Genomic DNA, 16,559 nt, shown 5'->3' on the forward strand with positions numbered 1-16,559 from the left:
TCCCACGAATAGGTGAATGCCACGTGTCATGTGTAAAAAAAGTCGGTTTTGATTTTGCATGGCCAAAAATGTGATTGTTCTCTCTCCTCTATGTAACTCTGATATGTATTGTGTATTAATGAAGATGAAGAATGATTATGTAAGAAGGTAACAGCATTAGCATATATATATATATATATAATATATATATATAGTTACTACTAGAGTGGCCTTGGCCTGTGAGTGGAGAGATTTTTCTGCAAAGTCTTTCTGGCCACAGCCGAAATATCGGTTTAGCCAACTTGACTTGCTTTCTTCCTTGTTCGTTTTCAATTTCACCGCCTTGATATATATATATATATATATATATTCATTTCAGAACCTAAAGAAGGCTTCACTCACTCTCATCACTCTCTCTTGCTCGCTCGCTCGCTCTTGCTTTTCGAGAACTCAGCAACGATCTACATTCTTCATTCGGTTTCTCTCTCTCTCTCTCTCTCTCTCTCTGTCTCTGTTTTCCTCAATCTCCTTTCATTTTTCGTTCGGCTGTATTGAGTTTGATTTTTTTGGTTCGTGTTTTGATGTGTGTGTCTTCATTATATATCTGGATTGTGCGTCTTCAATTTTGTTTCCGGTGTCGGATGTTGGTTCTGTTTTGGTTATTCTTTCTCGAGCTTTATTTTAAATTTTTTGTCTATAGCTTTGTTTATTAATTTGATTAAGATGAAATGAAATGAAATGTCCTGTTCTCCATTGTTGTTGCTTATTTCATTGGTTGATTTTGGTGTTTTGGTCATGGATACTTTTTGGACATTTTGATTAGTTAATTGTCGAGTTATTTTTCTGAAGTTTGGTTTCTGTTTGATGAAAGCCCAGGCAGACATGTTCATAGACTAGCTTTGCTTGTTTGATTGCGATGAAACGAAATGTCTGTTCGGCATTGTTGTTGCTTATTTCATCGGTTGATTTTTTCTGTTTTGGTCATGGTTACTCTGTGGATGACATTCTGGATAGTTAATTGTCGAGCTATAACTCTGAATTTTGGTCACTGCTAGATAAAAACTGAGGCAGACATGTTCATACACTAGCTTTGCTTGTTTGATTACAATGAATCGAAATGTCTATCCTTCGTTGAAATCGCTTATTTCAGTGGTTGATTTTGGTGTTTTTGTCATGGTTACTTCGTGGATGACATTTTGATTGGTTAAATGTGAAGCTATAATTATGAATTTGGGTCACTGTTTGATAGAAACCTAGGGAGACATGTTCATACACTAGCTTTGCTTGTTTGATTACAATGAATTGAAATGTTTTTTCTCCATTGTTAATTGCTTATTTTATTGGTTGATTTTGGTGTTCTGGTCATGGTTACTTTGTGGAAGATATTTTGATTGGTTGATTGTGAAGCTATTAGTCTGACTTTTGGTCATTGTTTGATAAAAAAAAAAAACAGATAGACATGTCCATACTCTAGCTTAGCTTTGCTTTATTTTGATTTCTATATGTACATGCTCTAAATCAGAACAAATGAGTAGAATGACATTTGATAAATTCAATCTCTCTCCAAACAGGCTATGTATTGTAGTAGCTGGTTTCATTGGTTTCTTTCAAGTGTTTGAATTGGAGTGAGAATTATGAATAAGTAAGAGTGACCTTTTTTGGTTTCGGAATCTGTAGGCATATATTCTGCTAGACAATCATATCATATGCCAGGGAACAAGTATAACGGCAATTCATTAACGCCCAGAACAAGAGTAGAAAGACTACTGAGGGAAAGAGAATTAAGAAAATCGAATCGGTCTATCCATTCGAATGAAGAAGCAAAGGACGGAAGCAGACAGGTTGAATTGTTTGGGAATGATACACTGTTAGGGGAGGGTGACACTCCAGGCTTTTTCAATGAAGATGAGAATTTAGAAGGGGCAACTCCAAGGGTCTTTCTTGATGGCTGTGAAAGGCAAGATGGACATGGACGACCTTCTAAGCAGCGTTTGTTGGTTGTAGCCAATAGGTTGCCTGTGTCTGCAATTCGAAAGGGTGAGGAACAATGGTTACTTGAGATAAGTGTTGGGGGTTTGGTTAGTGCACTTCTAGGTAATCTGATCACTTGAGCTCATTTTGTTCGATATTGTGACAAATAGATAAAAATTTCAATCCCTTGTTTGTTTGTTTGTTTTTTCAATTCTTAATAGGGGTGAAGGAGTTTGATGCTAGATGGATTGGTTGGGCTGGTGTAAATGTGCCTGATGAGACTGGACAAATTGCACTAACCAAAGCTTTAGCTGAAAAGGTTCAAATAGCTACTTGTCATTATGTAATCTTGTATTTCTAGCTCTATACATTTCAGTTACCCTTAACGAAATTGTTCATTGATTGCAGAGGTGCATACCAGTATTTCTTGATGAGGATATAGTTCATCAGTATTACAATGGTTACTGTAACAACATATTGTGGCCACTTTTTCATTATCTTGGGCTTCCACAAGAAGACCGCCTTGCAACCACCCGTAGTTTCCAGTCACAATTCGATGCATACAAGAAGGCGAACCAAATGTTTGCTGATGTAGTGAATGAGCATTATGAGGAGGGAGATGTTGTGTGGTGCCATGATTATCACCTAATGTTTCTACCAGAATGTTTAAAAAAACATAACAACAACATGAAAGTAGGTTGGTTTCTCCACACACCCTTTCCTTCATCAGAAATTCATAGGACACTCCCGTCTCGATCCGAGCTCTTAAGATCTGTTCTTGCTGCTGATTTGGTTGGGTAAGTCAACTTTTTTTTTTACATTGTGATACTTAAATTATTAATGATCTCTTGGGGAATATAGTTTTGCTTTGGTGGGCATAGGCCATATGCCACCTTGTTTTGAGGTCGCCCATGGTCTTGAGCATGGTCTTCACCTTGCATCCCCATATAGGATGGTCAGTTTAATAGCATATTATAAACCTAGTCTTTCAATGTTTGGTTTTATTTTCACCATTAAATTTTATTTTTCTTGTCAAGACATTACTGTGTCATGTGGATTGTACACAAGTGACATTAGAAACACCTGTTGTGTATTAAAATTTATCAGCAAGTGGTAATTACATATTGACTTGAGATTGAACTGTAATGAGATCGAAAGATGCTTTCTAGTATAATTATTTGAAGTGATAGAACTACGATCATATTTGAGTATGAGTAATGATATGTGCACCCAAAATATGCACCAAAACATTACACAGTGACGTAACCGTTTAGCCTAGCCAATCATATTTATCAAAACTGAGACCACTGTTTTAAAAAATAGTTTCACATTACTGTGTAATGTTTGCGTGCATATTTTGGGTGCACGTATCATTACTTATTTGAGTATAATCACTTTTAGATATGTACTATCTCACTTTTTGTTAGATGTATTTTATTTATGGGTGCCGGAACCATCTTAATGTTATAATCTTGAGATCACAAGGATTTTAATTGGTGGATTCTTGAGCTTCCAGTTTCCATACATACGATTATGCAAGGCATTTTGTGAGTGCTTGTACTCGTATACTTGGGCTAGAGGGTACACCTGAAGGAGTAGAGGACCAAGGAAAGCTTACTCGTGTTGCAGCGGTACAAATTTGGAAGCCTTTCCATCATTCTTTTATAGTTATTTGCGCACCTGCAAAATTAGCATTTCATATAGTACATAATACATAATCATTTGTACATTGATGTGGTGTAATGCATTAGTTTTAATATTTTCAAGCTGAGTTTCTTCACTTCATTATTTATTGTGATGCCTGCATTCCCTTCTTTCCATTTGGATGTGGAACTACAGTTTCCAATTGGCATAGACTCTGACCGGTTTGTTCGAGCTTTGGAAATTCCTCAAGTCAAGGAACACATGAAAGAACTGAAAGAGAGATTTGCTGGTCGGAAGGTAGATGACCTACAACTTTTGGTTTCTTTGATAAACAATATGGTACATGTTTAGCTTGAAATAGAAGCATGCACAATTATTTCCCAAAGAAGGGAGCCTACTAGGCTAGCTTGTCTACTAATAAGACTTGTTTTTCTGCTAATAATTAGATATGGCTGCACTTTAAGATCTGTTTTGTTCAAATTCTCTTGCAATCTTTAGGTGTTTTTTAGTTATCTGTTTTCTTTATTCAAATTGCATTGGCTGAAGTGAACAGGTTCAACCAACTCGCATGGAATTCTTGACTCTAATATATATACAAACAAATGAGTTTTCACCTCTAGTTTATTTTTTAACTTCTAATATTGCTCGTACAAGGTCTGAGGTTCGAGCCCCTCCTCGACACCTACATAGCAACTGCTATAATTTTCTGGTTACAACCAGAACAGATGTTCATGAGTTATTTTGGTGTTTCAGCAATGTATCTACATGAATTTGCCTTTCACAATTCTGGTTCTCTAATTTCCTATCATTGCTGTTAAACTATGGACAGGTGATGCTGGGGGTTGATCGTCTTGACATGATCAAAGGAATTCCACAAAAGATTTTGGCTTTCGAAAAATTCCTAGAGGAAAATCCAAGCTGGCGTGATAAAGTAGTTCTACTTCAAATTGCTGTGCCAACCAGAACAGATGTTCCAGAATGTATGTTCATGATCAAAATATGTTCCTACTCTAATTTGGCTTTGCAGTAACCACTGTCTGATGGATGATAATACTCATAACCGCCTCTTCTATATGTAGTTTATTTTCTAATGTTATTTCAATCATATGACAATGAGTAGTTTTTCTGAATTGGAATTTAGTCATGCTGAAACAAAAGCATGTGGTGCTATAACATTCATTTCTACTTGAAGTTTTAAATAATACAGTTATTTATTTATCTATTTACTATTGTTTGTTACAGATCAAAAGCTTACAAGCCAAGTTCATGAGATTGTGGGACGCATTAATGGGAGATTTGGAACTCTTACTGCTGTTCCCATACACCATCTGGTTTGTCTTTTTTATATATCATGTAAATTAGAGACAGTGTTTCAAGTGATCTTCTTTGTTCTGTTTTAATCACCTTCCCAACTTTCTAAAGACATTTTAGTGAAAGAAAAATCAAACAAAAAGAAGAATAAAAGGTCTGAGTTCAGGTCTTTTTAAGCAACAGCATTTGATTAATATATGTTTTGAGACTACAATTTAGTCAAATATTATGTATGTTATGTTTCTGTCTCTCATTTTCTTTGAACCTGATTTTCTTACAATTAGGTTCAATGATTATGTCATGACTGCTAAACCATTTTCTCTTCTTTTTACAGGACCGATCTCTTGACTTTCACGCATTGTGCGCTCTGTATGCTGTTACTGGTACTCATTTTTGTTTTGTAACAAAACTGTTAATCAATTTTGTCTTAGATAAGTAAATTGTTCCTAGGCTGCCTAGTTTGTAGTGATTCCTATGGTAACTCAATCATGTAATACATTAATATGGTGAAACAACAGAAGGCAATTGTGCCTTCAATTAATTAATTTTGTTTGCCATGAGTAACTCAATTGCTATTTCTTTTTTCGGTGCAAATTTTATATATATATATATATATGTATATATAAAAATAAATATAGATATTTTTCATTTCTGTTCATATGCATGTAATTTTGTTTATTTGTTTGTTTGTTTTTCCTTGTTTAGATGTTGCACTTGTTACTTCTCTTAGAGATGGAATGAATCTTGTGAGTTATGAGTTTGTTGCTTGCCAAGCATCCAAGAAAGGAGTTCTCATTCTGAGTGAGGTAATTTAACTTTATATTTTCTTTGAGTTTGCATGGTAGGTTTTTTCCATTGTTAAATTCATCAGAAAAGCTTAAATTATCAATAAAAAAAGAAAAAGGAAAAAAAGAATGCTTTGTTGTGAATTCTATTCAACGCATTGTCTTCATAGTTCTTCGGGCATGCATCTTCTTGTTTATTCCATTTAAATTTAGTTTGCAGGTGCAGCACAATCGCTTGGTGCTGGTGCCATTTTAGTAAATCCATGGAATATCACAGAAGTTGCTGCTTCCATTGCTTATGCTTTGAATATGCCAGCTGATGAAAGAGAAAAGAGACACCAGCATAATTTCATGCATGTAACAACTCATACATCTCAAGAATGGGCTGCAACCTTTGTTAGGTATGCTCATATGTAGCATTAACATTAGAATGTATGATTTATAGAGAATGAAACCTTCTCAATGTGGAGATTAACATGTATTCTAGGATTTTAAATTTCACTTCTGTCCTAAGAAGCAAAAATATTTATCTGTTCATACCAGTTAGTGTTTCTTTTTCAGGCTTTATTCTAATCTAGTGTCATTTATTGTTTCTCCATTTCAGTGAACTTAATGATACTATTGTGGAAGCTCAACTGAGGACTAGGCAAGTTCCACCTCTACTTCCTATGAAAGAAGCCGTTGATCACTATTTGGAATCCAATAATAGATTGCTTATACTGGTAGGCATCTTTCTCATGCTACACTCTATGTGCTGGAATTTTATATGATATCTGTTTTTCATTTCTATATTTTCATTTTACATGTTCAATTATGTACAAATTGGGTAAGTGAAGTAAAACTTATAAAGTGACAGTGTTAATTTGTGTAATTTACTTTTTTTTTTTCAGATGGAATAACAAATATTCTGGTCTCACTAAGTTAATTTTTTAATAAGGAAATGTTTTTCCCTACAGTTTATCATTATCAGAATAGTTTTTTTGAAATTCAAATAAAATGATTCATTCATCTATAAAAGTATAGTTTTTGTATTTCTTGGGTTAATCTTATATTTGGCCTCAAACTATGATCTAAATCCCATTGGTTTCTGTACTTTAAAACGTTCCCTTTTTGATACTCAGTTTTTGGTGTAACAGCCTGTTATCCTTGTTTGCGCAAATTTCATAAAATATACTACTATGGCCACCTAATTGTCAGTACACATTCTCTTTACAGGGGTTTAATGCCACATTAACAGAGCCAATTGGCGCGCTTGGGAGAAGGGGTGGTCAAATTAAAGAAATGGAGCCTAAACTGCATCCAGACCTCAAAGAACCATTGAAGAAACTATCTGAGGACCCTAAAACAACTGTAGTAGTTCTAAGTGGCAGTGACAGAAATATCCTAGATGATGTAGTTCACTACTTTTTTTCACTCTCCATTACTTGTCTTGCAAGTTATGCTCTTTACTAACTTCTTCTTATACAGAACTTTAGTGACTACAACATGTGGCTAGCAGCAGAAAATGGGATGTTTTTGCGTCTTACTGCAGGGGAATGGATGACTACAATGCCTGAGAATTTAACTATGGAATGGGTTGAGAGTGTGAAGGTTTGATTGTTTGTTTGTTTCTTCGACATCAATTGATGATACTATGTCATTCTCCAATGAATTCCCCTTTCACTTTCACCATTAATTCTTGTTAATTCTCATTCATGATTTCAGCATGTTTTCGAGTACTTTACTGAAAGAACACCTCGATCACATTTCGAGCTTCGTGAGACATCACTTGTCTGGAACTACAAGTATGCAGGTAACCACATTTTCAGTTATCCTTCTCTTCTCTCATGGTTAAAAAATAATAATGGTGTTGGACCATTAGCATCATTTGAAAGATTATTTGAATTACTAGATATCGAGTTTGGAAGGCTTCAAGCAAGAGACATGCTGCAACATCTCTGGACAGGTCCAATCTCAAATGCATCTGTCGATGTTGTCCAAGGTAGCAAATCTGTCGAGGTTCGAGCAGTTGGTGTTACTAAGGTACTTTGCATTTTGGTTGGTGAAAAAGTTCTTACATACCAAATGCTTTTTCGAAACTAGACTCCCCACCTAACCTTACAATATTTAGAGACTAGAAAACTATAACAGTTGTGGGAGTTTAACCACATATCTGATCATTTGAGCTACCTGTCTGGAGTCTATATATACCAAATGTCGAGTTTATTTGCCTTCTTTTCTATCTGATGTAATTACATATCTATGTATGCTGCAGGGTGCAGCAATTGATCGAATCTTAGGAGAAATAGTTCACAACAAAGGCATGAAAGCACCTATTGATTATGTCCTATGTATTGGACACTTTCTCCCTAAGGTAAAACCTTATTTCTCTCTACTCATTAAACCTTAAGCAGCTTTCTTATTGTGTGACACAACTGAAATCTGGTAACATTGGTGTTTTAGGACGAAGATGTGTACACATTTTTTGAGCCAGAGCTACCATCCGAATCGCCACCAACACCAAGAACCATACTAACCAATTCAATCACTCCATCGTTGCCAAAGTTTGCAGCCAGCAAAGGTAGCTCAAAGTCGTCTCGCCTTAACAAACAACGCTCCATGTCTATTATAGAGAAGAAACAAACTACTACTAGTAATAACAACAACAACAACAACAACAACAACAATCATGGGAGTTCGAATTCTTGGAAGCCTACATGGCGCGACAAGATGTCTCTACATGAGGGCTCTTCTGTTCTTGATCTCAAGGGTGACAATTACTTCTCTTGTTCTGTTGGACGAAAGCGTTCTAGCGCACGGTATCTACTCCCGTCATCAGACGAAGTTGTCACTCTCCTAAAGGAGCTGGCTGAGGGTGTTTAGAAGGGTCCATTGATGCATCTTCTACTAGTACTACTCTTCTAAGTAGAGACCCAAATGGCTGACATTTTTACATTTTGCTAAGCACAAAAATTTTCATTTTTTTTTGTCTTTTGGATGTGTAGTAAGTACTACACAGATGTAGACATGTTCATTTCGTTCGTTACTCTTTTGTAGCTATGGAAACCTTGTGATATTCTTTTGTTGAAATAATAGTAGAAAGAGAGAGAGAGTGGGAGAGAGGATATAATACTTAGGCAAGGCAATATATGTTTAGTCAAATCTAAGGTGAAAATGTTAAGAATTTAGGATCCAATTATTTTGGAATGAGTTCTTTAGAAGAATTTGATCACTTAGCTAATTTTCTAAGAGAAATGCTAGCAATTTTTTTTTACTACCCCTCTCTGTTTTCGAGATTATTTTTATTTTGTAAGAGCAAATAGAATTTCACTTATTGGATAAAATGGGACTAAGTCCATATATAGGTCTGAAAGTTCATAAAAGAACCAAAGCTAACCAATCACAGAAACCAAGTAAAATTATATCGTTTAGTGTTGATAATCCAATTAGTTAAGTTTGATTTCACAGAAGTTTGTTAATTAGTGACAACTGTCTTGGTGTGTCGAGACAAGTTATTTTTATGTTATGGATTTTCTTTATCTCAGTATGTATTTTCATTGATACATACATATATATATATATATATAAATATATATAGCTTATGCAGTTTAGGCATGAATCATTTATTTAAGAAAATTCACTTCTCTCTAAAATTCTCAGAATCCACTCTTAAGTTTTTGCTCTGTTCAAGTATATCTATCTTCAAACCTAAAGTAGTTACCAAAATACCAAACAAACATAAAAACAAAAATAGAACTAAATAAATTAAACCCAAACCAAGTTTATTAATATATATATATATATATTTATAACATGTCAGTATTGATATTTCAATAAAGCATAAACTTAGTTAAAATAAAAAATAATAAAATAATAGTTTACTATGAACTATAAAGTAATTGTTTAGGGTTTATTATTCTAAAATTTAATTAAAGTAAACAAATGTATACACAAGAAAGACAATTTAAAAAAAAAAAAAAAATCATATTGGCACTATTTTGATATTTGTAGGCCTAAAGTGTTGTAACCTAACCAATTGTCTAAGTAACTAAAGTGTTATTTTCTTTCTTTGAAATGTAAGCGTAGCAAAACAAATGGAAATGGTTATATGTATCTAAAGTGGAGTATGTTGTCGTTTTGACTTTCATGAAATGGACGTCCCATGTCGTTTTTAACCATGCAAACACATTCTATCTACCTAGAATTAATACAAGAAAAAAAAAATATAAAGTTATTCCTTTTGACTAAGAGTAGCCCAACACAGCCAAAAGCTATACTCCAAAATTGAATATAAGTAACATCTACTACTACTAATTCTAATTCTACTTCTAGCTAGTGGTTGTTATATCAAACCAACTTGTTGAATTGACATTAATATATACATACATAATTTTTTTTTGTACCAGGTATTTTTTAAAAAAGATAAATAAATATAAATATGTGCATAAATTTATAATGGCCCCTCTAAATAAAAAAAATTCTATGCATTTACAAACATTGTATATACATTATTATAAGTTTTATTAAAAAAATTATTTTGGCCCTCTATATATATTAATTCTAACTTTGTCACTGCGTTGTTTCTATCTAAACAAAGATAAATTTGGAGGTATAACCAATGTATCAATGGGATCGATTCTCCCAACTAATAAAGTGGAAACTTGGTGAGATTAAAAGAGACAAAATTAGAAAAATCAAACTAAATTATTGTTACTTTTAATAATTAATGGACCAAATTCTAGTTTGCCCCAATTTTTAAAAAAATTATATATATATTAATGATACCATATTAGATTAAGATCATAAAGGAATATAATTATAGATGTGAGGATGAATTTCTTCATCCAAAAAAGTTTATCGTCTGGTCTAAAGGCATGCTTAGTCAATTCTATTAGGAAATATAAAAATCAAAGTTTGGAAAAGAAAAAAAAGTAAAATTCTACATGAGCACCAGACAACAAATATATATCTCGTATTTACTGTAATCGTATTATACAACTAAACCCATAAACACATGCTAATAATCTTTAGATAAACTTGACTAATTAACCGGTGAATATAACCATACTCTTAATAAATCCATAGACCGCAACATTAAAATCAAAGAGATGCCCCTAAAATGTTAGACAACAAAACTATTATATGAGAAAAAATAACACCTAATTCATTATGAATCATCCAAGCTAAGACAATGCAAAACAAATATTTAAGTGAGTTAAAACGGAGTAAAATGTCAACAAGAAATAGTGTTTTTGTTTTGTTTTTCTTTCTATATTATGTTTCTCAATAATAGAATAATTATGAGAAGTAGGGTGTGGACATACATTCTAAGCAACTTGTGATAAGAAGATCATTCATATAGTGACTTGACATATACACTAAAAAGTGCATAAAGATTTTTTGGCTAGCTACTTCATATCATCTTCATAGCTATATATGCTCTCTAACTATATATAATTATATCAACTAGTAGTAGTAGTAGTAAGCATGGAGAAAATGGCTTTTTGAAGAAATGTGATACTTTTGAAAAGCATGAGATTTTATATAAGTTGAAAATGTGACATATAAGTTGAAATCCAAAATGATGCCAAAAAGCCTCTTAATAATACTTTTTTCTTTTTAATATTATTTGTATTAAAACAACCTTTGTAATGGGCATGCCTTTGGAGTTGCGTGGTCCTATTAAATCCACAATTGGACTTAAATAAAATAAAGACTATACATTGGGGAAATTTGTGGTGTGGCACGGTCAAATGTATTACGACGCATCCCTAATTGAGGGGCTTAAATGATTTTTACTCGAGTTGTTTTTTTCAATAATGATGTTCATTATAGTCACAATTTATCTTTTACAAATTTTCAAAAAATTTTTTATAATTTACAGTACCGAAATTAGATTCAACAGTTTGTTACATGCGTGCTTATTTTTTTTTATACGCTTAGATAAACAAGTTGTTGGAACCTAATTTTGGTATCGTATATTTTCTAGACTTTCTGAAAAATTTGCAGGAGGCCCGTTATAACTACAATGAACACCATCATAACAAAACTAAGATAAAAATTATTATACATCTCACAATTAAGAGCCGCACCAATATGATATTTTGGTATGCCACACTACAAACACACCCATATATATAAATATATACTAGTACAGTGCACATTTGCTTAGTTTTATTTAGAAAATTTATTAATTTATTTTTATTATGTTTCTTTCGTTGTCATATAAATTTTAAATAAATAAATAATAGTGTATATTATAAACGAATGACATAAACATATTAAAAAAATTAAACCAAATTAGATATACAATTTTTGTATATAAAGATATGGTGCATTCTAATTTTAAAATTAAATATTTTTTTCTAATTTTCTTGTAGAAAAAATATTTACGAATTTTAATATAATAATATGTTAAAAATTTCTAAATTAAAACTATGAATTTAAAAAGTTTATTTGATCGAATTTTAATTATTTAATTTTCTTTAACGCCAACTGTTGACACCGTTTTTTCGTCAACTTAATTATGTAGAACAAATAAATAATTGATTTGGAAGAAAAGAAAATAATGATATTTTTACGTGGTTCAGCAATTAAAATCTGCCTACGTCCACAAGTCACTTTTATTAAAGTCTGTGTTAAAGCTTTAAGAAAAAATAATTTCCACATAGCATTTCTCCTCACAAAATTGTGTCTGAGTACAAATGACCAGATCCATACTATTTATAGACTTAATTACAAGAATACATTCTCATAAGTTACAACATGTATTCAAATCTTTATTCAAATGAATACCCGCCAAATAATAATAATACAATTAAAAGACATTATTTAAATAAAGATCTCATAAAAATAGGGATTTAATACACATTTTTAACCAATCCCAAATAAATAAGGATTTCCAAATAGCTTTTCCGTGTATGTATTTAACGCTTCTTCGTGCTTGATTACTGCTTCAACGCGTTTTCGAGATCACTCAAAGCCTCGAGCTCACCATTCCAGTTATCACACGCCTCCTTCCTTGATTAGTCTGTTGAACTCATCTCTTAGAGAAGACTGGCGCTTTCGAGCATGCAACTCATGCTCGAGCGCTGATGACGTAGCTATGGAACTTCGTGACAATTTGTACAAGTATAATTGGTTGATTTTTAAAAGGTCAAAATAAGTAATTGGTCAAAATAGAGTGTTCAAATAACCAGTCTATATATTCTTATTTTTAAATTTTTGATAAAACATGAGGTCTAAAAGTTATCAGCCAAAATAACCCTTATACAAAACATAAATTTCTTTAAACATAATTTATATTTTTTTATAAAAAAAAACATGCAAAGTGTATAAAAATAATTTATAAATAAAAGTAAGTGCAGAACAAGTGTTTAACTTTGTTTTCGACACTTTAATTATTCACTATACAATGAACACCATCATAAAAAATGGGGTAAAGTTGCACTCAGATGTCCATATAAGGAACATGTTGTACGAGTAGGTTGAAAATGACTCCCTACCACACAATCTCCCAATTTTTTTAAAAATATATTTTTTTAATCATTACAAAAGACTGCGAAACGTGGTTATCATTTCTAGTTGCATATAATATAAAGCTTCTTAAGGTTTGAGTCTCCAACAATAATATAAATATATATATATAGCAAGCACATAATTTTTCAACAACACAATTATTTGATGTGTTAGAATCGGTGACTGTTTCTGAGTTTCAGGTGGGGAAAGTTCTTTGTGAAATGCAGTCCATTATTGATGGAGGGGGAGATCCTCCACCAATAAATGGATAAAATGCTCTTTTGGAATGTTAGGGGCCTCAATAAATCCACAAAGCAAAAAGAAGTCATGAAAATGATTTCTTACCATAGGATTGGTTTTGTTGGGCTCCTAGAGACAAAGGTTAAGGCTGCCAATATGAGAGCCTTATACCTATATATGTTTTCGGGGTGGTGCTTCACTTCTAATATTTCTCATCATCCTAATGGGCGGATTATTATAGCTTGGAATCTGAATAGCTTTGAGGTTGACATCAAAGGGGGTACGAGTCAATTTATTCACTGTTGGATAAGGCCTAAACAATGGAGTCAGTTTGCAGTCACTGTTGTCTATGCTATGAATGACAGTAATGACCGAAAGCAGCTTTGGAAGGATATTGGTCTTATTGCTCAAGGTATAAAGATTCCGTGGATTATTGGAGGAGATTTTAATGCTGTTTTGTCTACTGTTGAAAGGCAGAATTATCGTGGTAATGGAGCAGAAATGGTGCCGTTTCAAACCTGTGTTGCGGATTATGGTTTGGAGGATGTTAAATACAATGGCTCTTACTTTACTTGGAATAACAAACAAGAGGGAAAAGCTCGAGTATGTGCAAAGTTGGACTGGGTTTTAGCTAATACTGACTGGTTGGAAAATTTTCCAACGGCTGAAGTGAGCTACCTTGCAGAGGGAATCTTTGATCACTCCCCAGGGCTGCTGTCCATATACCCGAATTCTCAAGACAAGCATAAACCGTTCAGGTATTTTAATTACTGGAGTTCCTTGGCTGAGTTTACTGATATAGTTCGAAAAGGATGGAGTGAGGAAGTTGAAGGCTCTCCTATGTACAGATTAATAAAAAAACTCAGAATGCTAAAACAGGGACTAAGGAGGTTACATCAGCAAGGGAAGGGAGACCTTGGTATCCAAGACTCAGAAGCGTATAAAAATCTGATTGATCTTCAGGAGTCTTTGAGGGGGCAACCTCAGAATGAGGACCTTATTTCTCAGGAAATTCAGGCTAGGATGCATTACACCCAGATTCACAAGCATTATCTCCTGTTATTAAGGCAGAAAGCAAAAGCAAATTGGATTGCTCTAGGTGATGACAATACCAAATTATTTCATGCTAGTATGAAGCAGAGGAGAATGCAAAATACTATCTACTCAGTCAGAAACAGAGATGGGGAATGGGTTAATGAGTATCATGAGGTTACACGAGCATTTTTGGAGTTCTATGATCATTTACTTGGATTCAAAATGGGTGCAAGAACCAGGGTTCACAACAGTTTAGTAAAAGAGGGTCTGCTGGTTAGTAAGTCTCAAGCTGATGGATTATTGCTGGATTACTCTCCTGATGAAGTTAAAACAGCTCTTTTTGCTATACCAAATGACAAAGCTCTTGGACCTGATGGTTTCAGCAGTGGTTTCTTTAAAGAAACTTGGAATATCATAGGGAATGATTTCACAGCTGATATTCTCTCTTTTCTCAACATAGGGAAGATTCTATAGGAGATAAATGCCACATCCATTACTCTAATCCCTAAAAAACCTTGCCTTGACTCAGTGAATGATTATAGACCTATTGCTTGTTGCAATGTGGTCTATAAAGTAGCAACCAAAATGATATGTTCTCGCTTCCGAAATATCCTTCCTAGCATTATCTCCGACAACCAAAGTGGCTTTGTTCGAGGAAGGCAAATAATCCATAATGTAATGATTTGCCAAGATTTAGTTCGGGGTTATGATAGGCGAAGGGCAAAATCAGCATGTATGTTTAAAATTGATTTACAGAAAGCTTATGATACTTTGGATTGGGACTTTCTTCAAGAAATGATGCTGGCTCTTGGATTCCCTACGAAGTTCGTAAATTTAATCATGGCTTGTGTGTGTACCCTGAGACTCTCCTTTATGATTAATGGATCGTTGCAAGGTTTCTTTCAACCTAAGAGGGGTCTTCGTCAAGATGATCCAATATCTCCGTTGTTATTCATCATTGGAATGGAGTATCTTTCGCGTATTTTGAAGAAAGTGGTAAATCTTCCTGGTTTTCAATATCATCCTAGATGTAAAAGTTTAAAACTTACACATTTATGTTTTGCAGATGATTTACTTCTGTTTTGCAAGGGAGATTACAAGTCTGCCAGCTTGCTTTTACAAGGTTTTAAACTTTTTTCCAATACCTCAGGGCTTCAGCCTAACAGGGAGAAATCGGCACTCTATGGGGCAGGTTTGGATAATCATACGCTTAATCGTATTGAGCTTTTTTCTGGTTATAGCAGAGTTTGTCTTCCATTTAGATATCTTGGCTTGAAAATTTGTTCCAAAAGACTTTCTCCAGCTGATTGTGAATGTTTAGTAGATCGAATGACTAGTAGAATTAGAACTTGGAGTAGTAAGAATCTTTCCTATGCAGGGCGTATGGTACTCATAAACTCAGTTCTTCTTTCTATTAACTTGTTTTGGTCTCAAATTATTATTTTGCCTAAAAGTGTGGTTCAGAAAATTAACCAAATCTGCCGGGCTTACCTCTGGAAAGGTAATGATAAGTTTAATGGATCCGGGAATGTTTCTTGGGCTGAGATATGTCATCCGAAAAAAGAAGGTGGTTTGGGGTTTAAAGACACTGCTTTATGGAATCTTTGTGCAATGGGGAAACATGTGTGGGCTATATCTAATAAGAAAGACAATTTGTGGGTTAAATGGGTTAACTCAGTCTACATTAAAAAGGGTAGTTGGTGGACATATGAAGCCCCTGCTGATGCTAGCTGGTATTGGAAAAGAATAGTGCAGACAAAAGACAAGCTGAAACAGGTGTTTTCTGAAGCTAAATTCCATTCCTTTCATTACAGTATTGCTGAGATGTATGCAAAATTAAGGAGGAATAACAGTGGGATGTGGCCTTATGCGTTGATATGAGACTCTTTTTGCACTCCAAAGCACAGAGTAATTTCTTGGCTGGCTGTGAGAATGAGACTTCCAACAAGGGATAGACTCTTACGTATGGCAGTAGTAAATACTAGTGTTTGCATGATATGTGATGAGGTTGAGGAATCTCACTCTCACTTATTTTTTTCTTGCTGTTATAGTAAGAAGATCACTGAGGCAATTAATTGTTGGCTGGGTTGGACTCCA

The 16,559-nt window shown here is 33.8% G+C and overlaps 2 protein-coding genes across 3 annotated transcripts; both read left to right on the plus strand.

The window, feature by feature from the left end:
- Positions 1-206: 206 nt before the first annotated feature.
- LOC133802468 (alpha,alpha-trehalose-phosphate synthase [UDP-forming] 1-like) lies at positions 207-8,943 on the plus strand. Of its 2 annotated transcripts, none has more exons than XM_062240780.1 (18): positions 207-456; positions 1,551-2,073; positions 2,172-2,269; positions 2,359-2,747; positions 3,467-3,581; positions 3,790-3,891; positions 4,424-4,574; positions 4,837-4,925; positions 5,240-5,288; positions 5,611-5,711; positions 5,904-6,091; positions 6,295-6,412; positions 6,906-7,082; positions 7,158-7,280; positions 7,395-7,482; positions 7,582-7,712; positions 7,945-8,043; positions 8,133-8,943. In XM_062240780.1, the coding sequence occupies exons 2-18, from the start codon at positions 1,686-1,688 to the stop codon at positions 8,550-8,552; spliced, it is 2,826 nt and encodes a 941-aa protein (XP_062096764.1). In that variant the 5' UTR covers positions 207-456; positions 1,551-1,685; the 3' UTR covers positions 8,553-8,943. The 2 variants fall into 2 exon arrangements, with proteins under 2 accessions (XP_062096764.1, XP_062096763.1); XM_062240779.1 differs by having other exon boundaries at positions 208-456; positions 1,657-2,073.
- A 4,571-nt stretch (positions 8,944-13,514) lies between these two features.
- LOC133799300 (uncharacterized) lies at positions 13,515-14,936 on the plus strand. Its single transcript, XM_062237318.1, has one exon. It carries the CDS (start codon positions 13,515-13,517, stop codon positions 14,934-14,936), a length of 1,422 nt encoding a protein of 473 aa, XP_062093302.1.
- The last annotated feature ends 1,623 nt before the right edge of the window (positions 14,937-16,559 follow it).

Source organism: Humulus lupulus, chromosome 9, assembly GCF_963169125.1.
Source record: "Humulus lupulus chromosome 9, drHumLupu1.1, whole genome shotgun sequence".
Lineage (NCBI taxonomy): Eukaryota > Viridiplantae > Streptophyta > Magnoliopsida > Rosales > Cannabaceae > Humulus > Humulus lupulus.

Bases quoted from the DNA above. Each gene is read 5' to 3' on its own strand.
- LOC133802468 (XM_062240780.1), top strand. From the start codon at position 1,686: ATGCCAGGGAACAAGTATAACGGCAATTCATTAACGCCCAGAACAAGA. The intron at 6,092-6,294 runs GTATGCTCATAT...TCTCCATTTCAG, and splicing joins TGGGCTGCAACCTTTGTTAG to TGAACTTAATGATACTATTG. The intron at 8,044-8,132 runs GTAAAACCTTAT...TTGGTGTTTTAG, and splicing joins TTGGACACTTTCTCCCTAAG to GACGAAGATGTGTACACATT.
- LOC133799300 (XM_062237318.1), top strand. From the start codon at position 13,515: ATGAAAATGATTTCTTACCATAGGATTGGTTTTGTTGGGCTCCTAGAG.